The sequence below is a fragment of the Sarcophilus harrisii genome, chromosome 2 (genome assembly GCF_902635505.1).
Source record: "Sarcophilus harrisii chromosome 2, mSarHar1.11, whole genome shotgun sequence".
Taxonomy (NCBI): Eukaryota; Metazoa; Chordata; class Mammalia; order Dasyuromorphia; family Dasyuridae; genus Sarcophilus; species Sarcophilus harrisii.
This window is the reverse complement of record NC_045427.1, coordinates 198,174,916-198,202,820: the sequence shown is the minus strand read 5'-3', so window position 1 is coordinate 198,202,820 and position 27,905 is coordinate 198,174,916. Positions and strand designations below refer to the sequence as shown.

The 27,905-nt window shown below is 32.3% G+C and overlaps 1 protein-coding gene across 7 annotated transcripts in view; it reads right to left on the bottom strand.

Annotated features, from left to right (window-relative positions):
- BIRC6 (baculoviral IAP repeat containing 6) overlaps nt 1-27,905 on the bottom strand; it is a 297,969-nt gene that overhangs the window by 154,585 nt on the left and 115,479 nt on the right. For 3 of the 7 annotated variants that reach the window (XR_004231861.1, XM_031951250.1, XM_031951244.1), the window contains exons 14-30: nt 25,767-25,898; nt 25,079-25,210; nt 23,024-23,202; nt 20,887-21,020; nt 20,168-20,329; nt 19,937-20,068; nt 17,875-17,972; nt 15,577-15,724; nt 14,224-14,357; nt 11,953-12,099; nt 9,647-9,834; nt 8,391-8,705; nt 8,021-8,120; nt 5,565-5,779; nt 5,135-5,343; nt 3,953-4,299; nt 2,404-2,623 (exon numbers count right to left, since the gene is read on the bottom strand). Coding sequence is in view for 6 of the 7 variants with exons in the window: in XM_031951250.1 (XP_031807110.1) it covers nt 2,404-2,623; nt 3,953-4,299; nt 5,135-5,343; nt 5,565-5,779; nt 8,021-8,120; nt 8,391-8,705; nt 9,647-9,834; nt 11,953-12,099; nt 14,224-14,357; nt 15,577-15,724; nt 17,875-17,972; nt 19,937-20,068; nt 20,168-20,329; nt 20,887-21,020; nt 23,024-23,202; nt 25,079-25,210; nt 25,767-25,898 (2,992 nt within the window). In the remaining variant the exon portion in view is untranslated. The remainder of the gene's footprint in view (nt 1-2,403; nt 2,624-3,952; nt 4,300-5,134; nt 5,344-5,564; nt 5,780-8,020; nt 8,121-8,390; nt 8,706-9,646; nt 9,835-11,952; nt 12,100-14,223; nt 14,358-15,576; nt 15,725-17,874; nt 17,973-19,936; nt 20,069-20,167; nt 20,330-20,886; nt 21,021-23,023; nt 23,203-25,078; nt 25,211-25,766; nt 25,899-27,905) is intronic. The other 4 variants (XM_031951246.1, XM_031951248.1, XM_031951249.1 and 1 more) reach the window with 4 other exon arrangements.

Below are 27,905 nucleotides of genomic sequence, written 5' to 3'. Positions count from 1 at the left end.
GAATGATCAGTCCCAAAAGTGATGAAAAACAATAGAACAGGAGGAAAATAAATTTAAAGAGCTATACAACAAGGATTTGAATCCAGACCCTAATTCTGGCCAGCCATGTGACCTGTCTAAATCACCTCCTGACTCACATTTTCAGATTCCCCATCTGTAACAAGAGGAGGGCAGGCTACATGACCTCAAAGGCTCATTCTAGAAAATAATGTGCATATATTTTATGATTAAAATTAGAATACATTCATAACTGAGGAAAGAAAATGCAACCTGTTAGGGCAATGCATTTAAAATAAAATTTAAAAATTACTGACGTCCACAAGACGTCAGTAATTAAAAATAAAATTAGAAATGGGAGTAGGGGGGAAAATTAACAAAAAAGAAAAAAAACGAAAAAAGAAATGGGAGTGAAATGTTACCTTAATTAGCTAATTACATAATACCGAAAAAAATAGACAAAGAAGCAGAACACTGGGCATTTTATTACCTGCTAACACATCTGGGAATATCAAAAGTAGATTTAAAGTATATTTCTGTATATCAATTAAATAAAATTTAATATAGCATTAAAGATAGAAAAATAGCTAATAAGCCATAGGTAAGAGATTACACAGGTTATAACTTAATTTTCTAAGAAATAGTTATTAGGAAAACAACTTTCCAGGAAATATAATATGTGCTATATAAAATACAGAATTATAGAATGTCAAGTTTAAAAATCATAGTTCACAAATAACGAAAATGACTTTCTCAAGATCACAACAATTGGTTACTAATAGTATTGACCTCAATAACTATCTTTACTAATTGTTCATCAAATAGCTAATTTGACTCTAAACTCTTTAAATATGGCAATTCAAAAAAGAAGTAATGCTAATAACAGAAACAAGAAAATGAGCTTGTTTTGTTATGGTACTTTATAACTACTTGCTTTTCGGGACTGAAATGTTTAATACAAGACAAGAAGTAATGACAAATGAGAATGTTAATATAGACTGGACTAGATCCTGCAGGACACTGAAAGCCTGTATTATTTTATATTTTCAAGCTCTAGCTTGCTTTCTAGAGAAACTGAAAGCAGTAAAGAAGCAGGCTAAACAAAATGGCTCTTAACAATAAGACTCCTTTTGATAATCACACAGTGGACAAAACCTTTTATAATAGTTTTATTTCCAAAATAAAATTGTTTTTAGTTACATAATATTTTGTATTAGTGTACATGAACTCATGAGGGAAGTGACGTTAAAGATATTCGATATTGAAAAGTGTATTTATTTTCTCCTTTTTAAAACTCTAACATTTTAAAGTTTCTTCATTTCAGCAATTCAAAAAGAAGAACAAGCAGTTTCATTACATACAGAAAAAAATGACTATAATTTACTTGGGCTTCTTCACTAAAAAACAAAGTTTTTAACTCTGTTTCCCTTAGGGGCAGCAGGAATAAATGATGAACCTAAAATGCCACGGGTTGTATCTCCTTCCTCTAACAGCTTCAGATTACCCCTTTTCGGGAATCTCACCAGACTTGACTCAAAGTTCAAGCAATGTTTTAAAGAACATGCTTCCGTTATATCCCAAAGAGATTATAAAGAAGGGAAAGGGACCTGTATGTGCACGAATGTTTGTGGCAGCCCTCTTTGTAGTGGCTAGAAACTGGAAACTAAATGGATGTCCATCAGTTGGAGAATGGCTGAATAAATTGTGGTATATGAATATTATGGAATATTACTGTTCTGTAAGAAATGACCAACAGGATGATTTCAGAAAGGCCTGGAGAGACTTACACGAACTGATGCTGAGTGAAATGAGCAGGACCAGGAGATCATTATATACTTCAACAACAATACTATATGATGACCAGTTCTGATGGACCTGGCCATCCTCAGCAACGAGATCAACCAAATCATTTCCAGTGGAGCAGTAATGAACTGAACCAGCTACGCCCAGAGAAAGAACTCTGGGAGATGACTAAAAACCATTACATTGAATTCCCAATCCCTATATTTATGCACACCTGCATTTTTGATTTCCTTCACAAGCTAATTGTACAATATTTCAGAGTCTGATTCTTTTTGTACAGCAAAATAATGTTTTGGTCATGTATACTTATTGTGTATCTAATTTATATTTTAATATATTTAACATCTACTGGTCATCCTGCCATCTGGGGGAGGGGGTGGGGGGTAAGAGGTGAAAAATTGGAACAAGAGGTTTGGCAATTATTAATGCTGTAAAGTTACCCATGCATATAACCTATAAATAAAAGGCTATTAAAAAAAAAAAAAAAAAAAAAAAACATGCTTCCGAAAAATTGTGCTATTTGTTAATCTCCATTTCAAAAGTGCTGAAAACTGGTCACATCAAGTCCATTTACATAGGAAATTCTCAAAACTCCTGTCCTACCTGTCCTGAGGAAAGATCAGAAGTTGTTCTGAATTGTACAATTCCTGAAGAACATTGGAAAGAAACTGTCCCCACCATCTTTCACCACCACAGAGCTGAACAAGTAGAAGTCCAGTATGCAAACGTATCTTTGGGGTTCCACTTATACACAGATGCTTAAATAGCTCTTCACATGCCTGAGCATGAAATGTGTTTTGCAAGACTGCAGGAACTGAGTGTCCTGTTGAAAGAAGAAAAAAAGAATGATTTCCCAAATTAAAAGGAAATTTTAACGTAATGATGCTTTTTAAAAATGTTCTTAAGATGACTGCATAAATTTTTAAAAATCTATTTTTGCAAATACAAAGTCACTGCTTAATCAGGTCAATCAAACTTAAAAATCCAATCATGTTCAATTCTTCCATGTTGTGTTTCTTAATTGCTTTTGGAGAGAAAAGGGAAATATTATTAACCAAGAAAGCAAACTAGCATTGTTAAGTGTCCACTACACACTAGGCTTCTGCTACAATGTGAAATAAAAAATAAAATAATAAAAAATTTTAAAAAGTGAAGCAATAAATCCTCAAAGAGCTTACATATCATATATGAGGGGAAACAACATATATAGTTAAATGTGTATGAAAGATATAAAGGGTTATTTTTCAGGAGAACGTTTCCAAAGGAAATTTTGTAATTTGGAATCTCAGGATAAATTACAAAAGGCTTCATGTAGAAAAAGATGATCTGAATCGTGAAGGAAATAAATACCTGCTTCTCCGAAAAGGAAATCAGGAAGGAGTATATTCAAGGAATGAAAAAGTCAATACAAAGGCATGGAGACAGAAAATTATATATTTTAAAAAGTAAGAATATCTGTTTGGCTTCTTTCTTAATATACTTAGCTGCAAAATGCACAAAGGAGAATACATTTGTAATAAAGCTGTAAAGCCTGGTTGGGGACAGACTATGAGGGGCTTTAGATGGTAAACATTTTTTTTTTTTGTAATCGGAAAGGTAATAAGGAATCACTGTAACATATTGCCTAGAGGAGTCACATGTTCAAATCTGTTCTGTCAGAAAATCAATTTGGTGGAAATCTAATCAAATATTGGAATAAATATGAAGAAGAAAAATCAATCCAGAACTTATAATAGTTTAGGCAAGAGTCAATAAGTTTATAATAACAGGTATGAAAATTTCAGAAGACATTGACTATCTTCAATTTTTCTTAATAAATCATCTACATGAAAGTAATTCTATGATATTGGAACAATGGATTTAATATGTAAACTTTCAAGTAACCACAAATTTGCATATCACACAATCCACAGACACAAGGACAAAGATAACACAAACTACAACAATCATGAGAGAACCTAAACTTCTATGTAAACATTTACTAAAGAAATTAAATAACAAGAAATCCTAGCATGTATGAATATATTCTCATTTAGGCAGAACAGGTTCCAAAATTTATACATAAGCTACAGCTCCAAAAAGATAAAGGATACAGTAACCATGTTCCCAATGATGTTACTTGTAAACAAAATCAAATAAACACAATACAAACCATTGGAAGAATGAAGAAGACTAAGCAAAGTATCCAGGAGATATCTGATGATTGTGCGTAATTGCTCAGTGGAAGACATCTGAATTAAATCTTTAGTTTCAGGAAGTTCTCTCAAGGTCTTCCTGCTTGCACCTAATGCTACTTTAAGCCTTTGCACTGCATGATGAGCCAAATTGAGCTGAAGCTGTAACTGAATACAGTCTTGATAGGCTGAAAATACTCTAGTGTCTTCTTCAACTGCTTTATCTGGCTTTCGTAAAAAATACTGTGCATTATTGGCACTGTTGAGAGGAGGAAGATCAATACTCTGCAAAAGGGTTTCCAGTCTATGACAAGCTAAATTGTACCTAGGAAGAAAATATGCGAAGTAACATATGTGCACCCTTCTTTCTTAATATACATAAAAACAAATGTGAAGAATTAAATCACAAAGAACATAATAAAAATAAAAACTCCAACATAACACCCATTTGAATCTTTCTGTAATTATGTAATACATATTTTTCTATTTCCTTTTTTTATATATTTTTTTTATATTTAAGGAATTTATTTTATTTTATACAACATACAACATATGAAGGTACTTTCACAGAAATGTCCCTCTCTCCTTACTTTCATTTGGTTCCCTCACCAACTAGGTTACTCACAAAACCTTTCCCTCCTATTAATTCCTCCTCTAGGTCTGGGCAGCCCCTGTAAAGAGCTGGATAGATTGGCTACTCAAAAGACTACATATTTTGTTAAACATTTCTCAACTCTGTATTTTAATTTGGCTCAACAATCCATGAGTTTTGCCAAGAGGCATTCAGGTAACTTACCATATTTCCTGCCTCCATCTTCCACAGACGCCAAATAATAGATCTAGTGATATAATGCTTTGTACATAGTACCAGCTCCTTGATAACAAGGAGTGTATTATTTTTCTTGTACATTTATCACTTATCATAATGCTAATTGGGTCAGCTAGGTAGTTCAGTGGATAAAGGATCAGCCCTGAAGTCAGGAGGACTTGAATTCAAATCAGGCCTTAAACACTTAATACTTCCTAGCTAAGTGACCCTGGGCAAGTCACTTAACCCCAATTGTTTCAGAAAAAAAAAAAAAAAAACCAATATATGCTCATTCATTCATTCTGGCAGTTCGTGTAAGTAATATGTAATATTCTAAATATCCCACACTAACCTGCATTGTATGTCTTCTTGCAAGGCAATCATCATTGCTAAATGTTGATCAATTTCTGGTTGATTTGAAGATTCACTTTCTCCTCTTAAAGGATCATGCATTAATTTCAGTTCACTCTCCCATGGCAAGATATAGGTATGACCATAATAAAATCCTAATGGGATTTTCGCTCTAGCATTTGTACTGCCATACCGACCAATAACAGTGATCTGAAATGAAAGACAAATACCTGCCACAATAAACATTTCAGAAAAATAGGGTTTGAATAAATATGCAATAAGGCTTTATTTACTTGATTATCAATATAATACTTAATGTAGTTTGCTAGAAATATTTATGAAAAAATAACATTTAATTATATGGGAAAATATAAAACAAAACCAAATTATTTTCCCTTCTTTTAAAATTTCCTTCAAATATTTTTTTTTACCTTCATAAACCTGCAAACAGGAGGTGGTATTAAGTCATGAAGAATTAATGAATGGGTACTTATATCTGTAGCAACTACCAATCGCCTTCCATCCACCTCTTCTCCTAATGTCCAGATGTCAATTGATAAAGAGGCCAAGTCTCCACAAGTAGGAATCAATACATCTGTCAAGAGTACAGGTCTGCCAAAATCCAAGGTCACAAATCTCCTTGCTCCTATAAAAAAGAAAGGAAGGTTTCCTGAAATTACCACATGGCAACAGATCAACCAAAAGATCTACGATCTACTAAAAGAAGGTTTGGAAATTATTTTAAGAAGAAAATATTTTTTTAAAATACTATTTTTTAAAAACTGTCAACACATTAAATAGAAAAGAACTTGTGAATTTGCAAGGTTTCAATAAATTGTTCTCTGAAACTCATAAAAAAAAATCTTTTTTTCCCCAACTGAAAAAGCTAAATAATATAAAGTAAAATGACTGCTAAGAAGACAGTTCCCGTACATTGTTAACTGCATAATAGGTCTGTAAAAATATCATCCTTATTTTGTAAAAAAGAAATTTATGCAAACCAATTATCTTAAGAATCAAAAGCAAAATCTTTTCTGCTTGAAACTAAATTTAAAATAGACTCATGTCATACTTTTAGCAAATAAAATGCTGACTTTACTTTGGTGCCTACCATATGCAAGTAAGCAGGTACACAAAAGCAAGAATGACAAATCCTTATCCTCAAGGAACTTAAAAGTCTAGTGTAGGGATTTAATAAGTACAAAAGTAACACATTACAGTTGGCATTTTTAACAGATAAATACTTTCATAGTTCTGATCACTTTTTAACTTTGCTATTAAAGTTTAATGTAAATGCACAATAGTTCCCTGATTAACAACGTTATAAATTTATAAACATTTCTACCCTATTAATTTAATGAACATACTTTGGCATAGACAAAAAAAGTCAAAGGACTAAAAGCTACCTCCAAAAAAGAAGTTTGAAAATTCTGAGATTCCTTTATTCTCATGTTGGTATTACATTTGCTTCTTTCCTGCGACTACAAAACTACCAAAAGGAAATTCAAAAAGCATTTGAAGTCACTGAAGACACAGAGGCTTAAAAAATTACTGTAAAATAAAAAATGCCTACTATGTTACTTTTATCATAGAAGTGCAAAGAAATTAACCAATTAAAAACATTTATTAAGTGCCCACTATGTGATAGATATTTGTCAAGTTCTAGCAATACAAAAAGTCAAAAGATGTTCTCTGCTCTTAAAGAACTTATAATGTAATGGGCAAGATAACAGAAATATATATATATATATATGTATGTAGAGCAACCAGATGGAAGGTACTAGAATTAAGATCCTTTGCCTCAATTGCTATTTAATCTAAATCACTGAATGGGTGCGGCCTCAGTCAAACCTGTTGAAGAACTAGCTTAAAAAAGCTATGGTCTCTTCACTACATCCAGGGCCATCTCCTTTCCTCCGGATCTGTATCTAGCCACTGGACCTAGATGGTTCTGGACAGGAAAGTGAGGCAGGTAACCTTGCCTAGCCCTCCCTTACTTAAATCCAATCCACTTCCATGTTATAGCATCATTTCCCTGATTTCATGGTTCTCTTCAAGAAGAAAGGACAAACAACAACTATACAACTTATATATAAGCAACATAGGGGGGAAAATTGATTAAATCTTTCTAAACTAGAGACATACACAGAATCAGCCTACAAATATTGGTATAAGAACTCTAAATAAAGAAAGCCCCAATTACCAATAGCATAATATAATGAAAAAATTATAGGATTTGGTGTTAGACTTTATGTTCTAATTCCAGTTCTACTAATTCACCTTTGTGTGACCCTGAGCCAGTTCCTTTCCCTCTCTGGACCCTCAGCTTCCTCATCTGTAAAACTGAAAGGGAGGAATTAGAAGGTCCATTCTAGTTTCCAATTTATCTTCGTTATTCTGTTACAAGGAATTGGTTGACAGTGTACCAATGTGTTAATACTGAGCTTAGCACTCTCCATAAGTCTAGCATACAGTAGATTCATGATGAATGTTTCGAAATGGTTTGAGTAGGCTTCCTTCCATAGAAAAAGAAAAAGTTCTATCAGAATTTCAGCCACTAACTGAAACCAAAGTTTCCCTTTCTCACTTTTATTCCCAGGATTGTATTCATGAACAAATTTTGTGTAGAGATTAAGTCAGGTCAAGTCAGGTCTCTCCAAAGGTGGTTTGCTCCTGCTCCATGGCACTCTTCTTCATTTTTAACAAACAATCCAAACCCAACCAACCTGCTTGATATTGGGAAATTTTGGCTACACAAAAGCAGATGACATTTATTTACAAAGAGCCAAGAGGAAATTAACTTATTATAAAAATTCCCTGTCTGATTTATTAATCTAAAAACACTGAACAAAAGAGAAATACTTAATACTTTAAAGATGTATTTTACCTGAATGCATTCGCTCTATAATAATAGATTGGTGGGGTGGAGGTTGTAGGAAATGTGAAGCATGAGAAATTGCTAGAGCAAGGCCCGTTCCAATAGGAGTCTAACAGTAAAAAAAAAAAAAAAAAAAAAAAAAGAGAGAGAGAGAAACCATGTTCAAGATTAATGTAATCTGTTAGAAAAAACTAACATTAAAAATAAAATGACAGGCTACAGAGTATAATTTATTAATATTTTAATGTATTTCACAACTACTATAATATAGCTCATACATGCTTCTATCTACTTATAGAATTTGAATCAAATTGTTTTCTATTAAAAATTATAGTTAGAAAATCAAAATCTTTACTTTTTTAAAACTATAATAAATTACCGTTCTAGATTTGTTTGCACTTTTATTATGAGCAGAAAGATTGACTGTAGGAGGATCAATAACTGAGCCTGGAAAGAGTTGTGCAAGTTCTGCATTGATCACAACAGATACCACTTCATTTGGTGGAGTTAGTGGTGGAGTCATGAAGAGTGGTGTTGTTTTTGGAGTAGGTGGAATAACATCAGATGGATGAATGAAGAATCCTGGTGCTGCCACTGGATTAGAAGGCACAGAGTTGTGAACAGGACCCACTGCTGATGCTGCTGCAGCAGCTGCTGCTGTAGTCTGATGCAATTTGGCTTCTAATTTAGCTTTCTGAAAAAAAGGATAAGTAGAAGAAAAAATGCAAATTAAACTTGCTTGAGTATGCACTAAAAATAAAAAAATGCATTATTACACATTTTAATCAGTACGCCACTAATCCTACTATAAATAAATTGCTCATAAATGAAATTTGCAATAAAGCAAATGTTAGACAAATATAAAACATTTTAATAAGATTATTTGTTGGTATAAAATCATCACTTCAAAAAAATCAATCTTTAACTTAAAATGATAGTAAAGGAAATAAAATAATTTAAAACATTTCAACATTAAAATGATTTTGTAGTATTCTCAAAAAAAAAAAGTTGTAAAGAGTAGAGGATTTAGGAATGGCGAGTAGGCAAAGAAGTAAAAGCAGGAATAAGAGGGAAGTTCTGTTCAGAATAAATGTGCAGAAGCAGAAATGGCATTTCCATATATTCATTTTTGAAAACAATGCAACTTTGATTTTTGACATCTTGTACTTAAATTAAAATAAAATAGCTAACGGATCCTTTGCCATTTGTACAGATGTTTAAGTAAACATAATATAAAATGCCATTAAACACAATTTTAAATCATAAGTGTAATGAAAAAATAATTTTGTCCATCATTTAGGATTTTAACACAATTTAAATTACACAAGTAGCAATGTGATTCCTTTCCAGAATGCATGAAGAGTACTACTAATACTCCTCATACACATGCTTCAATAGAAATCAAATAAGTGATTTAATAATTTCAGAGATTACAACTCATATTTTACACTAATCATCCAAGTTATTTATTTGTAAACCACATATTGTCAGTTACTTAAGCAACCACTACAATTAGCTCAAGTCAATTCCCTCACTTCCTTTGATGAGGAAGGAATGGCCAATTTTATTTGAGGACTTTCTCTCAGCTTTTGAAGTTTAGAGACATCATAAATAAATAGCCAAAGAGTCTCCAACCTGTTGCTGAAGCTTCAAAAGCTGCTGCTGTTTCTCTTGCAGCACCTGGAGCTGTTGCTCAGCTGAAGCCATTGCATGAGAGAGAGACTGCAAAGCTACCTGGGCTGCTGAACTCAGGGCGGTCGAAGCTTCCCCAACAGTCCCCGAGGAGAGGCCGCCTACTGCAGGGGTAACCCCGAAGGAACTCACTGGCATAAGACAAAAAACAACACACACACACACACACACACACACACAAACAAGGATGAAGATGAGGTTCATATAGTAACAGTTTTTTTTTTTTAAAAATCTGAATACTATTAAGTGAAAAAAAAAATTGCTATTTATCCAGACTCATAATACTAAATATGGATATCTATAATGCTTTTGATGATATAAAAGGTAACTTATATGTCATAATGATTAATCTTTAAAATGTACATTTTCATTCTAAATTAAAAATTAAAAACCATTAAAAGTATATGAATACAAGATGTTAAGTAATTTTATTCTTTTTCTACTTTGTTAAATGTACTAAACTAAGTTAACCAGAAATTAGTTTTTCAAAAATTTAATCCATTCCTTAATCAACCAGGATAAAAGGGAGTATATCAAAATTAGTTGGGTTTTTTTAAGTTACAGAAAAATATTAACTTTTGCAACAATTTACAGAAATAAAATCGCACATGTGTATGTGCATATGTATGTGTAGTTTCTGCTGATAAAAGAGAAAACTCCCTAAACACATGAAATACAACCTGCCCAAAAATAACACATTAATTAAAAGTGTCAAGGTACATTTAGTGTCATGAACACAGGAAGCAGAACTCTCTGTAGTTGTAGTTAAAACAGTTCAGTTCTTATCCTAATTCAAGACACACAATAGTTGACTGACAATTTAAAAAGTCATTTAAGGCCAATTTTCACATCAAAAAAAAAAATTAAAAAAAAGTAAAATATTACAGCAAGTTTTACCTTACACTTTATGTATGTGAAACCCTTAAACTCACAAATGTAAGTTAAAATCTCATTTTAATCTCTAAAGCGCTGGTGGCAATTACAACATTTGCCAGTATCTGAAGTGGCAATCTGACTTTAGGAATAGTCAAATTAAAATACTCTTATATTGTTAATGAACTTTTAAGTTTATCTTTTAATACTGAAAGAAATATAAACTATTTTTCAATACTTTAAACAAAATCCTAGAAATTTTACCTTTAATGTTTGTAGGAAGAAACATTTTTTTAAACTGCATATGTGACAACTCAATTTTATGGCCAATCCAACAAAAAGGCCTATTTGCCTCAATAAAATTAATTCTCTCTTAAGAGAATTAAGTAAGCATCAGCCCTGAAGTCAGGAAGACCTGAATTCAAATTTGGACACTTAATACTTCTCATAGGTGTGTGATCCTGAGCAAGTCACTTAACCCCAATTGTGTGGGGGATGGGAGGGAAGGGGGAGAGACAAGACAGAAACAGAGAGAGAGTTTTTGAAGGATCCAAGTCCTTTTAAGTAAATGATTAGAAACACTCTCAGTTTATTCATTATGTAAAAATTGAGGAAATAAAAAAAAAATTGAGGAAATAAAAATTCTAATCTCTCTGTTACACTGTTGCACACACTGTTACTGAAAATTATAATGACTACCACTTAATACAAGTATTTTATTTTGGTAAAATATTAGTATTTCCTTTTCTGATCACATAAATTACAGGAGAAAAAAAAATAATTTGAATGTTTTACTTCCTTTAATCAAGACTGGCAGCCAAAACTGAAACAATTGGGTATTAAGAACTGCATTCCCCATGCCTGTAGCATTAGCCTACAGGAATAGACCTCAACAGTAACTTCAATGTATCCATATTTGTACTCATATGAAACTATTCATGTGAAAGTAGATAATACTTCCAGAAAGAAATACAAACTACTAAGGGGAATAGGGCTAACATATAATTACAAAATTTCAAAGTATAATAATTCCCTTTAAAAAATGCATATCCCCCCCCCCAAAAAAAATGTTTCATATTATCTTTAAATTCTTTTCACCAAAAATGCTTTTTAAAAATATCACATATAAAGCACAGTAAGATAAATGCAACTTCAGTAACTTCAATGAAATATATATTTAAAATATAAAAACTTTCATTTACAGACATTTGATAAGAGCATAAGTCAAGGTAAAATTAAAAACATGATATGAGGATAAGAACAATTGTCTTTTATTCAGTTATGGAAAGGATACAAACAAAGTCTATCCTCTTCAAAATAGCCCTTTGGATAAAACTATATAATTGTATATATGAAATAATAAAGAGTGTATATACCAGTAAACGTACTTGCATCATCCCTTTCTATCCTTGTTCCATCACTGGTTGAAACACAAGAAAAGTGTAGAGGTTCAACTTCGAGGAGTCCAGTCAGAGAAGTGAAACTACCCTCAGCAGCTGTGCAGCTACTAACCTTGCCATTCCCTACAATAGAACAAGTTCCATCATATATAATGAAAACTTTAAATGATAAAAAAAAATAAAAGCACAAGTTATTACAACATCAAACACTGTTGAAGAAAAATGATGACTTAAGGTTGAGTTTAGAATAACAGCAGACCACAACCTTGGAAATAAAAAATCATAGGGGATATTGCCACTACTTCCTCCTGTTGCTATTTCAGGTGATGAAATTAAGGGCATTATTTTTTCCTGTTAAAAATCCCTGCCCTAAAGATTTTGGTATGCATCAGAATGTAAGAATTAGTCATCTTTTGTCTTCTTCTATGGATATATTTGTTATGGAATGCACTAACACTGATTAAACAGATCCTTATTGGATCTTATTAAATAAGAGTGAGAATTGCTTTAAAAAAAAAAAAAGACACAAATTTAAGTGCCACATAATGTATTATGTCACTGTTACAAATACTATAAAATCAGAGGGCAAAGAGATCATTTCCTTTTTAAGTGAAAGAGATGTTATTTCCATACAAGTGATCATTATCTTAAGCAATGAGTACAACTACACTAATTGTAAGTTTGGGGCATAATTCAGGGGTGGTAGCTGTTATTATTGTGGCTTGGGAAAAATGAATTATTAGCAATATATTATAAATAAGGAAATAAATAAAATAAGGAAAAAGATCATAAATGAATGCAATGGGCCTTTAAAGTAAGACTAAGAGAATCTGCTTTTTATTTGAAATAAGTCAGCTAACTTTTGAACAAGAGATGTTAAAATAATGTTTCAGCGTGATTGATAAGGATATATATACACAATAAATATGTGTGTCTATATATATATACACACACACACACACAATGAATTCATCAAAAAACAAGAGCAACAGTTTGAAGGTAATTGTAGAGTGTACTCAAGACAAACTTTTATTAAATACTATTGGTATGCAAAAAAATAACTTTCCTAGCCTCAATTGGAGATAAAACTTTAGTTATGAGAAGAGGACAAATTCAACATTGCAAAGAAACAATCAACATGAATGAGGGAATAACTGGATATATAATGAGAAAGTTAAAAAAAACCATAAAAAGCACTTAAGTTCTAAGCCTTGGTTATAACTGAGAGAATCCAGTGCAATTAGCAAAACTATTAAGAAGGAAGCCACTATTGGAAGGAAAATGATGATTTGACTATTGAGTTTGGAATGACAGACTACAATCCTGGAAATAAAACACATAGTGGACTGCTTCTACTTCCTCCTGTTGACCCTTAACTCAATCCTATTTTCCAATTTTAATGTTTAAAAATCACCTCAACCATCAGAATATGGTTCCAACATATATCCCTATAATATTACAAATCACAAAAATGCTCTAGAACCTTTTATTCTAAACTCTTCCTCTTCGATGCCAACAAGGTGAGCCAAATTTGACTGATTTTTTCTCCCTTACCTGGTGCTACAGCACAAGAGTTAAAGTCTTATCAATATGATCAGATAATTCCTCCACTCAATTAGCAATTCCCTATTTTTTCACTTAGCCAAAATTAAAAAACCCTGAGGTCGGCATTTAAAGAATTTCACAGCTAGTTCCCAAAAAATTCTGTTTGAATTTCATCTCTTCTTCACACTCTTTTACTATAAAAATCATCAACCAGCTTTTCTGGGTAAAAGTGAACAGGGATATATATTAAAAAAAAAAATTCCCTGCAGAATCCCAAACTACCTTTGAAGGCAAAACTTGAAGTGAAATATCACTTCCCTCCCAAACATGTTTTCTTCAATAGTTCACTATTTCAGATTATGTAATAAAAAAAGTCTCTCCTTTAATACTACTCATAGGGTAATTTTTGGTTCTTCCTCTTCAATTCTGATATATTAATTTTAAAATGAAGGATTTAGAATTAGAGGATCTGGCTTCAAACAACAATCCTGACTATGTCCATGGTAGTTGACAACACTCTGAAGAACAATTTTTCTTTAAGAAAAAGTGGAGGAGGAGAGCAGGAAATGGGATGATGAATGGGAGAAAAAGAATTTAAGATTGACATTTTATCTTATCAATTTAAACTATAATTAGCTTTATGGTTAGGAAAATTCAAAGTCAGTTCTATCAATGTTAAAGGGATTTTTTAAATGATTATACCTGAAAGGACATCCGAAAGATCAATTTCATCTGACTGTACACCAATACTGCTATTGTACACATTTTTACAAGAGGAACCACTCATCTCCAAATCAAAGAGAACTGGATCAAAAGGTGAGCTATATAAGCCATATCTGAAAAAAAAGAAATGAACACCAATCTATTTAAAATGAATAAAAAGATGTCCATAAATGAAACTTCGTTCATACTTCACTCAAGGCAATTTTAATCTCTTGCTATTTGTTTATATGATTTCCCTAATTAAGAGTATAAAATAGGAATTATAAAAATGCAATTTGTCACTATCCAATATTCCACAAGATCTATAGTATTTACTTATACATATTAGATATTGACATATTAGTAGTAATATTAGATATAAATACTAATAGACATATTAGATATGGAATCTATCATTTGAATGAATGAAAAATTAAGAGAGAGGCAGAAAGGGAGAGGGGAGAGAAACAGAGAGCTGATAATCTTGTACATATTGAATGGAATAGCAAGTTGTACATAATGTATAGTTACAGTTGTAGATATAGATAGCTATTTGTATAACTATATATACTAGTATAAATAACTCTGTAACTAGTGTTAGTAGACTACCCAAATTGACTACTATTAATAACTGGTATAAATAACAATATATATATATATATATATATATATATATATGAATATATTTTAATGAAGAGAAGAGAGATTGCCTTATGCAAATAAAACTGTAATAAAATATTCCTAGTCTTTGGTCAGAGCCCTTGTTCATGCTATTCCTTTTCTTTTGCCACTCTGAGAAGCTGGGACTTTTCATATTTCCTTCTACTGAAACTACATTATATGTTCCTAAGGTCTCTCTTCTCTGGCTTACTACATTAGAATTAAATCATCTAATAATTTCTCTTCTACTTTCCTGTTCCTAAAGCAAAGCGCAAAGACAAAGAGCAACAATGAGAAGCCTGGTATAGTTAATAAAGAGTTGGTTTCTGTGTCAAGAAGACCTATATTCCAGATTTGTTCTTGACCCTTACTGATTATGTGTACTTAGAGGAGTCATTTCATTTTGCAGAAACACCAGGAATGCTCTAGGACTTAATGGTTCAGTCATTTTTAGTTCTATCTAAATCATTTGGGGTTTCCTTGACCAAGATACTGAAAAGATTTGCCATTTCCATTACCAGCTCACTTTACAAATAAGGAAACAAGGCACAATCTCTTTAAGTCAGATGAAGTAACTTGCCCAGGGTCACACAGCTAGTAAGTGACTGAGACCAGACATAGATATTTAATTTAAAAATTAGGGAGATTTTCACACTAAACATAAAAGGAACCAAATTACTTATTTAAAAGTACCTGGTTTGAAGTAAAGCTTCCATTGGTGTTAACCTTTCCTGTAATTGCTTGGACACAGCAGTAAGCAAAGATGCACAAGCAGTACTGCAGCCAGCCAAATCCTCATCTTTAACATAATTCAGTAAGACAAAATACCAGTACACAGATCCTAAAAGCAAAGAAAAACAGAAGATTACACAATTTTGTGGGAAAGATACAGACTCTCTATGGATTAAGTCCAACCATCAACAAAGATCTTTAGGTTACTTATATGAAAGGAAAGGAACTAAATTTAAAGCCCTTAAAATAATGAAACTGAACTATATTAAAGTAATCTTTGTACATGGATAAAAGGTAAAATTATTGAATACAAAATAGTACTGGAAAAGAAAAAAAGGGAAAAAAACCCCACAACCCAACAACATTAACATCCAGAGACAAAAGGAATGCAGCCAATGCTTCTATCACTTTAAAAAAAAAAAAAAAAAAAAAGAATATTTAAAACCATTAGCAAAATTTATATCTGAGGTGACAATGAATACCAATGAGTTCTAATATCCAATGGTTCACACATCAAGGCATTGAAAGCCCTTGAAGACTATGATGGAGGTACATAAGCTCTTACTGGTCCTATCCAAAGTAGGAAGGCGTCAGATGAGATATGAGCATTAGCTAAGTACGGAGAAGGTTCTCATTAATAGATAATTAAAGGCTGGCCCAAGTTGCCCAAGAAAACAGACAAGTTCATAGAATGTCCCATATTCCCTTGCAGACCCCTTCTTTTTCTGAAGATACAATAACAGAGTAACAGAGAACAGGACAGAAGATCCTAGGACTTAGAAAGCTTTTGGATTGTTTTTAAACTAATTCTTGGTACTGACTCTAAATGTGAAATTAATCTCCAGTGTTTGCTGGAAGAATTCAAACTACATCTCTTTGAAATGTCTCACTGTAGAGGAAATCGGGAAACATGAAATAGCAGAAATTGATTTCCTTGTGTACCCAATAGCAACAGGAAGCTTCTTGTCATGTTGGTTATTCCCCCATTGCAGCCTCCCAGATGAATACAGGAAACTGGGCCATTAGGAATATATTTGTAGCTAAAGCACTTGCTTCAAACACAGAGGTTCAAGAAGATAACATCTATCAAAAACTTAATAAAAATGCATATTGCCAGCAAATAATCTCAGTGATGATCAATTATCAATAAAATTTTTAAAAAGCTCAAAGTTTTTGATCATAATCATGATCATAGCACATGGGGAAGATGTGCTATGAATAGTTTAAACTGAAAAGGAAGTCGATATACATTGAGATTGTCCAGATATTCATGTTTACAGTCAATATCATATGGGAACACTGAAGAATCAATGAGATTCATTCCGAAGTTTGATTTAGTTAAGATTCAGGTAACAGCAAGAGGACAAAAAATACACACCGTACAGATTGTTATATGCAATTGAATGGATAATAAGTACATCCACATAAATATCTTAAACAGGTGCAGAAGAAAAAGCTTGATTAGGTATTGTGTGCTGAAAATGACTTAGCTATTCCCTAAATGAAAAACAACTTTTTCAACAGTAATATTTAGACAATAACAAAGTATACCTACATCCAACAGTAGACTATAAGTACTTTGACAAAAGGAATTTTTTTTGGTTTTGTTATTACATCTGCAATGTCAGCACAATGTCTTATATGGAGCAGGCATTCAAATGATCATAGAACTGAATTGGATACCATGATCACTGAATTATCAAAAAGGTAAGCAACGCAAAAAATAAGAAAGGATGTAGCAGGTATAAAAACATATTACTAACATCACATAATCAAAAAGGGAATGAAAGACAAAGATATAGAAAACAGGAAAAGAAAACAATCAGTCATATGTAAAGAGAAAAAATTAAAAAGTGAGAAGAACCCATGCTTATCACTCTCCATCAGAAGAAAAAGGCCTAAAAGACTATTTTGGGAATCCTGATTACTTCTTACAAAATAAGCACTAAAGGAAATAAGGAAAGGATGAGTAATGATCTGTACCCAAAACATTAAATTATCAATTCTAAATACTGAGATAAGCACTAGAAAAAAATGAACTAGACAATTATATTTTTCATTTCAACTCTTAAGGAATTAATAATCATTAAGATAAATAAAAAAGGAGGAGGAAGAGGAGGAGGAAAAGAAGGAAAAGGAAGAGGATAAAAAAAAGTCTATAAAGAGAAAAAGAAAGGCAAAAAAGGAACAATGGGGGGGGGGGGGAAGAGTTGTTAATATTTGGAAATTTTTTATTTTGGAAGGTTAATTTTTACATACCACCAGTAGCAGCTGCAGGTAAAAGTGGCATATTGTCAAGTAAAGCCTTCAATAGAACAGATCCAAATCCTGGTTGACTTGGGTCACATTTGCCATTGCTATCAAAATAAAAATAAAAACATATCTTTAATTAATACTTTGTGATCATAGAATATAGGATTCAGAACTCAGGAAGGGGATTTTAAAGAGATTCTCTAAGCCAATCTCTTTAAGAAAACTGAAACCAAGAATATTTTCAGGTAGTTCTAAATCTATGATCCTATGATGTTAACACTGACTCCAAAATGTTTTTAGTTATGAAGTCTCAAAGATTTTGTTTATGACAAAAGAAAATTTTTATCAAGTTCTAAGGCTATGTTCAATGGTAGTACTTGTCAGGATAACTAGCATTCTAAATATTATTTCTAATGTCTTAATTCTTTTTCAACCGACTCTGATCTAAAGAGATACTAAAAAGAAAAGATGTCCCACTCTATTTTATTCTCCTTTAAAAGCCCCTTATCTCAACTAACCAAATAAATAAACAGGGGTTGAAAGGAAAATTACCTACAATATTTTCTGCAAATGAAGGGCCACTAAAAAAATTCTATACCACATAGGAGACAGCTTAAGACACTTAAGGAGGCCTAGCCTAGAAATCTCAGTCATTTTTTCCCAGCTTTACGGAGTCATTTCATAATGGACAGAACCAGAGGTATTGTCTGAAAATAAAAGATGAAGTATCATATTTTAATATAAAGTACTTTTCTTTAAGAGCTTAAAATCCTCATTGGCCAATTAACCTTATAGGTTAATCCACATTCACATAAAATTAACAGTTTTACTATACCCACAAATACTTTCAAACTGGCCTTAAAAGGAAAATACAAAGATCAGGAAAAAAAAAAAAAATCAAAGAATCAAATTCCAAACACCAGAAGTAACCCCACAAAACAGCCACAAATTTATTATAATTTTTATGTATGACAGAATGAATATGTAGGAAGATTAGAGAGAAAAGAAAAAAATGCCTTTCATCTCAACTTTGGCTAGATTTCTGATTACATTTCTCAGGGTATGCCAATTAATATGACAGGGGCTAGCCATGTTTCATTACAGGACCATAATCAAAAAAATATCTACAAGTGGTACGATTCAAACCCCATGAAATATAACAAAGCATTATCTTCAAAGAAGAGTCATGGGTCAAGTACAATTTAATGTTACTAATAATGATTTCATCTTAAGATCTGACAGAAAACAGCTGACTTGTTAAAACATGGGACAAGATTATATAACATCAGAAGAGTACTTGGAAACAAATAGAAAAGTAAAGGTAAATATGTATAAAGAAAAACACACTCTGTACCCCAACCTAAGTGAATCTATGGTTCAAATTCCCCCACCTACCCCTCCAATAATGATCATACGCACTACACAACTGAAGGCACTGTACATGGCAAAATTTATACAGTTCTGGGTTCCACAACTTAAGACAGACGTGGAAAAACTTGGAGAGGGTTCAGAGGAAAGCCACGAAGATGGTTAAAGGATTGGAAAACAGGACCTATGAGGAAAGGTTAAAGGAATTGTGGTTATTTAGCCTGTAGAATATAAGGGTGAGGGATGGTCCTAGAAATGTGATTATGCATGTGCAACAGCATGGTGGGCAATTGTTTTCTACAGCCACAGAGAAGAGAATAAAAGTTTAAAAAAAAAAAAAAAAAAAAAAAAGGTCTAATGCTGATGATGGACAAAGGAATAAATAAAGGAACTTCTGAAAGTAAGTTTTTACAAAAAAAGAGAATCACCCAGAGTGAGTAGAACCTCCTTCCGTGCAGGCCTTTAAAAATAAAATGAAACATTTGACAAGACGTTTTAGGTAGTTCTTGTCTGAAGGTACAATTCACATTAGATGCACTTTTAAGGTTCATTCCATCAATGTCTATTATTCAATGATATAAAATTTAAAAATTTCTCATACTGCTCTTTAACAACATTAAACTGTAAATAAAACAACATGTCAAAACTGTGTGTTCCTGAACACATAATACAAACTTATAATTTAAAAAGAATCACCAACCTGATGCATAATGCTAAGAATCGGGCACACTTATGGGCTATGCTTCGTCCTGCCTCAAAGAAGCAAACACGTATTATGTCAGAAAGACATTTACGTGTCTTGGAAAGCAAGCTTTCATTTCCTTCCTTTGAGCTGTAAAATAACAACAGAAAGTTAAGACTCTTAAAAGTTTGTCAGACAGTTTTCAATTTCAGTAAGAAAAGGAGCAGGAAATTAATGAAATCTTACTACCTTCCAGGTCCATTTGAATGGACTCCAGCCAACCAGCACAGGGTATCTAATACAAGGCTCTGTGCATGTTCTGTAGTTAAACCATCATCTGATTTTCGGCAGAGTGTGTTAAGGAGCTTCTCATGAAATTCTGAAAACTGTAACATGGCACATCGTTGTACCCTACAGAAATGATTAGTGTATTAATGACAAAAATAACATTTTCAAAACAAAATTACTTCTAAAATCACAAATATTATGAACATAACAGGGACAATATAATAATATCCTCTATTGATAGCCTAGAAAACTTAGCCACAACTGAAGGTCAGGTCTAAATTTCAAAAATATTGGTGCTTTATTTTCCACTAAGTCACAGCAAATAATAGCTCATCTTAAATAAGGCATATGATATAATAAATACAAATAGGTTAACTTTTTGTAGACACTAATTTAATAATTCTTAGAGAGGACTCAAATTATTATTTTCAGGCCAAACTAAAAGAATCATTAAAGTGGATTTTAAATTAAATTCTTCAAGCTAATAATACTAGAATAAGAGAATTTTAGCACAAGAAGGAAACAAAAGTTCAACCCATTCAATTTTCTTTTATTAATGAGTCAGCAAAGAAATTAGAGTACAAGCTCAGAGTCACACAATTAATTACTAGTAGTGCTAAAACTGGAAATGGGAGGTTTACAAGTCTACTTTTCCCCCCCCTTATATAGATTACAATTACCTTTCTTTAGAAATAGAAGTTTTCTTAAATCTACGAATAGTGACTGAAACCTCTTGCAACAAATCACAGCCCCGGAGATTTTCAGATTTTCTTGAGGAACCACCAGTTTCACTCTTTGTAGTAGATGACTTTTCCTAATCACATAATAAAAAATTTCCAGAAATATATGAAAAATAATTATTATCAAAATACATGATGAGAAAAAGTTCAATGGGTTTACAGTTTAAAAAAAAAAATCTAATCATTCTAATTCCTTATTCTGCCGTCAATGACATAAGTGATGCATAAATATTCAAGGGATAATTGTCACAATAAATGCCTAGAAGAAAATATAAAAGTAAGAGCAAATGAATCAATCACAACAAGCAGTTATTAAACATATAACAGTCATTCTACTAAGTAGAGCAAAGAAATAGATAAAAATTAAAACAAGCTTATTTTTCAACAGGGGAGATAACAAAATACACACACACACACACACACACACACACACTCAATGTATATGGGATTAAAGAGCGCCAAGTATACTTGAAACAAGTAATCTTGCAACAAGGTGTCAACTCAGTAGAATTGAGATGATTCTCTAGTTCACATGTACTTAGTATAGTTCTACAAATTGAGACATATTCTACAAGATTGACACCTATGATGATGTACTTATAATAGAGTATATAAGAGCTAAGAGATCTGGGAAGGAAGACAGACTGGGAGATAGAAAAGACAAAGGACTGGAGACAAGAGGGCAGATTCGAAGATAAAGACCCTTCTGGTGGCTCTCCTGTCTCCTTTCACTTTTCTACTAAGACCAAGGCCCATCTAAAGGTCCCCTAGAAAGCTAGCCCAGCCCCAGGCAAAGGAGACAGACTTGTGAAGGAGATAATAAAAACTTTGGACTTTATTCCTGACTATTCTTATGGTGATTATTCTACTAAAACCAAGGCCCATTCAGAGTAAATCCAGAGAACTATCCCAGACATTACACAAGACAGGTTGATAACAGAGCACATCACAGCAGGAAGGGTAAATTAGGAAAGGCATTGTTTAAAAGGCAGCAATTAAATCTTTTGAAAGATCAAAGAATGTCTTAGATTCCTTGGGGAATCTAAGCTGGGGAAATAGAGCATATTTCAAATATAGGAGAAAGTACAATTAATTCAAGATATGGAATACTATTTGTGGAAATCAGAAAAGAGGACAGTATGAAAAGAAAGTAAAGAAGTTACAATTTGGAGGGACAAGGCAGAAGGGAAGAAAAGATTGGATTGCAAAAAAATATTCAAATGCCAAAGACATTATATGTGCTTTCAGAGGTAACAGGCAGTCTTTGTAGCCAACTCAACTGAGGAATGACCCAATTAAGACATAGGATTTGGGAAAATTATTTTCACAATTTCAAAGTATTATCATCTATATTGTAATCCTATGGAAAGAACAGAGCATAATTCCCATTTACAAAAACTAAAAAAAAAAAAAAAAAAAAAAAAAAAAAAAAAAGACTTAACATATAACACATGGCAGAAATGAACCAATTACATGAACACTGACAATATATTTAATGATAATTCATTATTGAACTTTACTTTTCCACAAAGAACTAAGATAATTATTACCCTGAATATGTTTATCAAGAGCATAATTGGAATTGAATAACATGATCTCTCTAGAAATACTGTAAGTGAAGAGAGATAGACAAATAGAAAAGTATCCATAAAATTTTTTACATATTAAGTCATTTTATTCACATTCAAAATGAAGCATTCATTTATTATGAAGAAATTTAGAACAATGTCTATAATTTAAACTGCTATTACTCAAAAAAAACCCAAACATTTTTTAAATGAAGCCCTAAAATGAATAAGTACAATGTAACAGATCCCAATGCCAAACTCCTAATGTTTTTTCCTCCTAAAGGGCTTTAACAAGGCTTCGTATATTGCAATATATAGTTACATGATTGGTAACAATGATATTTTCTATTTGGGAAAACAGAAGATGGTATATGACATTCCCAAACTCAAAGGAAAAAGCTTCAAAATCTGGTATCTTAACTCTCAAAACAAAAGCTCTTCTTCCTATTCTTTTTTTCATTCAAGTTTAACCCATCTAAGTTAGCATTCAAAATTACAGGATTTCTTACCTTGCCTGCTGCAACTTTTGCGAGTAGTGAAGCAAGTGAATGTCCCTTGTTACTCTGAGGTTTCAGAGACGGGATTCTTACCACAGGACGTATGCTACCATTGCAAATCTCTTCTGTTCCTCTGTCATTCACTGCTTTGACATGAATTAAAAAAGAACGATATTTTCCTCCTGCCATGCCTAAAAGAAATAAGAAATTAATGAAAACAATAGCTTTGAAAAGCTAGAATTCTTTCATTTAAATTTTGGTATACCCATTTCTCCATTCTGGTGTAAATGTTTCAAGGAAATAAAATGCTGAAACAAAGGCACACAATACATTCAAAACGGGATTCTTTTATGCTCAAGAAAAAGTGAAAACAAGTGGCTGTTCAATCATCATAAAATGACCTAACATTGATAGATGTGAATTTAATGGAACATTTACTTTACTATGACAACTGGAGAAGGCAGAATAAAGCAAGAAGAAATAGAAGAACAATATATACAACGGCTTCAAAAACAGACAAATGTTAATCCCAGAGAAAAGGAAATGTACTTTCCTTCTCTTATCAGTGAGGCAAAGACATACAGGTACTGGATTTGCCAGGCAGATTCTCTTACACCCCCCCCCCCCACACACACACACACCCTCTCTCTCTTTCTCTCCTAGTCTTCCCAGATTTTTATCACTTCTAAAAGATTTTTGTGCTTAATGCTCCATGATATAATTTTGAGTATATAACTGCTATTACTTCTTCAGCCTTAATATTTTCATAATTTCCTTGGAAATTGTAAGGCTTTTCATTTATTTTCTTCCTTCAAATGAATCTTGTTATTTTTTGCTTATCCCTAAATCTGGCATCCCATTAAATCTGTAAATTAATTTAGGCCGTATAATTTTTTTTATTATATTGGCTGCTATTATATGTCTAATGAAGCTATTTTAAGTGAGACTTCCCTTTCTCTTATTTTGGCACAACTACATAAGCATGCTTTTGATCCAGCAATCTAACTCTTGGGTCTGTGTCTCAAAGAAAGAAAAGGATCTACATGTACAAAACTGTTTGAAGCAGTTCTTTTTGCAATGGCAAGGAATAGGAAACTGAGTGGATGCCCACCAGTTGAGGAATGGCTGAATAAATTATAGCATATGAAGGTACTGAAATATTATTATCCTGTAAGAAATTATGAACAGATCTATTTTAGAAAAGCCTAGAAAGACGTACATTAACTGAGGCTGAATAAAGTAAGCAGAGCACCAAGACAATATTGTATACAATTACAACAAGATTATGTGATGAGCAATTGTAATGGACTTGGCTCTTCTCAACAATGTGATGAGGAATTCATGGCAATTCCAATAAATATGAGATGGGAAATGCCAAGTGCAAGACAGAGGGAGAACCATGGAGGCTGAATGTGAATTGAAACATAGCATTTTCACCATTTTAATTTGTTTTTCTTTCTCGTGGTCTTTTCCCTTTTGATCCAGTTCTTGCACAAAATGAAAAATATAGAAATATGTTTAAAAGAACTACTCGTATTTAACCTATATTAGATTGCCTGCTGTCTTGGGGAAGGATGAAATAATGGAAGGAGGGAGAACAATTTAGAACACATGTACAAAAATGAATGTTGAAAATTATCTTTACATATTTGGAAAAATAAAATATTAGTAAAAAAGAATAATTTCTAATGCTTGTACCTTGTTCAGTAATGGGAACATAGTCTTACAAACAGTAAATATCAAATGACTCTGCATGCTAATATATATTATGACTGCTTCCAAAGAACCAGAATTAAAGTAAACCTGAACTAGATGACATTTTTTTAGTTCCATAAATGTCTAATCTTGCAAGTACAGAATACAAAACTAAAAATTGTTTTGTAAAATTAAATACAAACAGAAACTTTTTCAAAGCACTAGGTAGATCTTTTTAGAGAAAATGTTTAAGGACAGAAACAAAAATTAAAGTAAGAAGATGTGGATTATCTGTGATCTACCACAAAGAAGCAAATATCCACAACTTGAATATCACAATACACTGAATATTTGGAAAATAAATTAATTCACCTTTAACAAGCTTAGGACTTGTTAATGTCAGCATCCCAGCATGTCCTGATAAATCAAGGCCACTAGCCAGCCACACAGGCCCACATAAAATGTCTTCTTTATGATCTTCTAAAAAAGGACATAATCTAAGACCTTAAAAGAGAAGATTTTTTCTTTTAAACACTGATGGAAATGAGTTGTTGAATAAAATGTTATAATACTATTGTTTTACTTATCATGTGTACTTTTAAGAAATACAATATATTAGTAATGAATTATAACAACAAAAGTTACTGGGCAATATTAACAAGTGAAAAATCACCGATCACATAATAAAAAGGCAAGTACCATCCAATGAAAATCCAATTACTGTTTCAATTTAAGTTTGGAAGGAATTCTACAATATTGTAACAATGTTAAATTGATTAACTCTCAACAAAGTTAAAATTAAAGATAAAAATTAAAACTTGTCATACTATATGTGTGTGTGTGCGCACATATGAATGCGCGCTTAGTTTTTAAATTTCTATGTACCCAAAATAGACGTATTTTTTTTTTCCCCACTGAGGCAATTGGGGTTAAGTGACTTCCCTAGGGTCACACAGCTAGGAAGTACAAAGTTAGACATATTACTCTATGAAAATGATTGAAACATGTTGTATAAACTCCAACTTTATTTTATGCACAAGAACTATCCAATTCAACTTACACTGTGATTCCTCTACATCCATGTGCTGCATTTCTTCACTGAGTTCAACCAGAGAAGGCTTCCCATTTTGCTCCACTTCAATATTAAGAGCTGGAGATAAAGGAAAGGTGATCTGCCTATCTACTGCTGTTTCTAGAGGATAAAAATATGAGCAGACTTAATTTTTCACCAAAATGCCATTAATTCTAGTAATTTTTGTTAAATCTGAATTGTCAATACTTTTATATTTCTATAAAGTGGAAAACAATATATCTGGTTTCACATAAAAACAAACAACTTAATAGGAATAACAGTTAAATAGAATATCTAACTTACAACATACTAACAAGTAAACATCTTTCAACAAAGTTGATTAGCAAGCTCTCTTTACCCATCATGAAATAAAAATTCCATATCCATCAAACCTTTTCACTAAGGAAACCTTACAGTGGATGAGCCCCTAACTACTCAGTAAAAACCTGATTCACTTTTTACTGAGAAACTATAAACCAATGCTAGTAAACTTCTATTTCCCTACAATTTAAAACCAATGTTAGTATATCCCATTTTTCATCTTCAATTCGTCTTCTCACCAAGGTTATGCCCTCTACAAGAATGCTTTAGCCTTCCACTGTCTATAGGCAGATTTCCCTAACAACCTTTACTTCACACCAACAAGTTAATTACTACCCTCTGCACTATCTGTTGTCTCCATCCCTGGTACCTATAAACCTTCACCATCTTTAAACAATCTTCAGCTCACCCAACAAAACATATCCTCCTTTCTTCTTGTTTCTGCTCACTTCTTCACCTATCTAATCTTTACTTCTCCAATAGAACACCACCTAAATCATGCCCCCTAATTACATGTACTGCAACTAAAAATTATGCTGACACTTTTCTATTCTTTCTCTATACTCTGTATCAACAGAATCTATGGTTTTAACTTCATGTTTATGACTCCCACATAGATTTATTCTTTCCTTATCTTACTTCTAAGCTGCCTATCAGGCAGCTTGAAAAAGATGTTGTAAAGGCCGCATTAAAATCAAAGTCAAAGTCAATAGATACAAAAGGGCATATAGATATCTCAATAAACTCATAACTCTTCTAAATTTCCCAATTTTGTTAAGAGCACCTACTGCCCTTTAAATTGCAAATGTTCACATTTGAGTCATACTGATACCTAACTCTCTCTCAGCCTATATGAATAAGTTAGCAAGACTTGAGAATTCTTCCTCATCCTCAAATCTCCTGCCCAACCCCTCTACTAACATCAACATTATAGTTTAGAACTTCATTACTAATGCAATAGCTTTCAAATTTCTCTCATTAAATCCAATCTGTCTTTTCAAATCTATTCTCCACCTAGCTATCAAAGAGATATTTCTAAAGCAAAGATCTGATCACGTCAATGCCCTATTCAATCAAGTTCAATGGTTTACTCTTAGGCCCAGAATAAAATACAAACTCCTATGTGGCATCTCAAGTACTTCACAAATTGCTTTCAAAATATAGACTACTATACTTCATATAATCTAAAATGGAGACACACACCTTCTTCTTTTTCCTCATAGCTGACATTATACTTCCTTGTCTATACCTTTGCAATAGAAGTCGGCATACCTGGAACACAATCTCTCTCTTTCTTCTGTCACTTAAAATACTGAAGTTTCTTTCAAAATTAAAAACAATCTTCTAAAAGAACCTTGTCAGATAAATCCAGCTAGTAATATCTCTACCTAAATCCATAAATCACCTTATATTTATAATGTATGTAATGTTAACTTCAAGAATAGAATACACAATCTCTTTGATGGCAAAGGCTGTTCCATTATTCACTTTTTATGTACAGGGTGTAGCACAAGACTTGGTACACAGTGAGGCACTTGATAATGGCTTCATTAACTTGATTGACTAATTTAATATTTTCAAAGAAGTAACAAGGCAGATTATCTATGTAAAGAAAAACTATTACTTATAAATATTTAAATTAACATGGATTAAGCAATACTTTTGTTTTGCACAAATTCATTCCAGAACTTCACACCACACCCATTTAAGAAATTAGTGGTCTCTAAAATTAGTTGTTTTTAGCTACCATATAAACATTTGAATTCTTTCACTTTTATATTAATAATATATTTTATATGTGCTTAT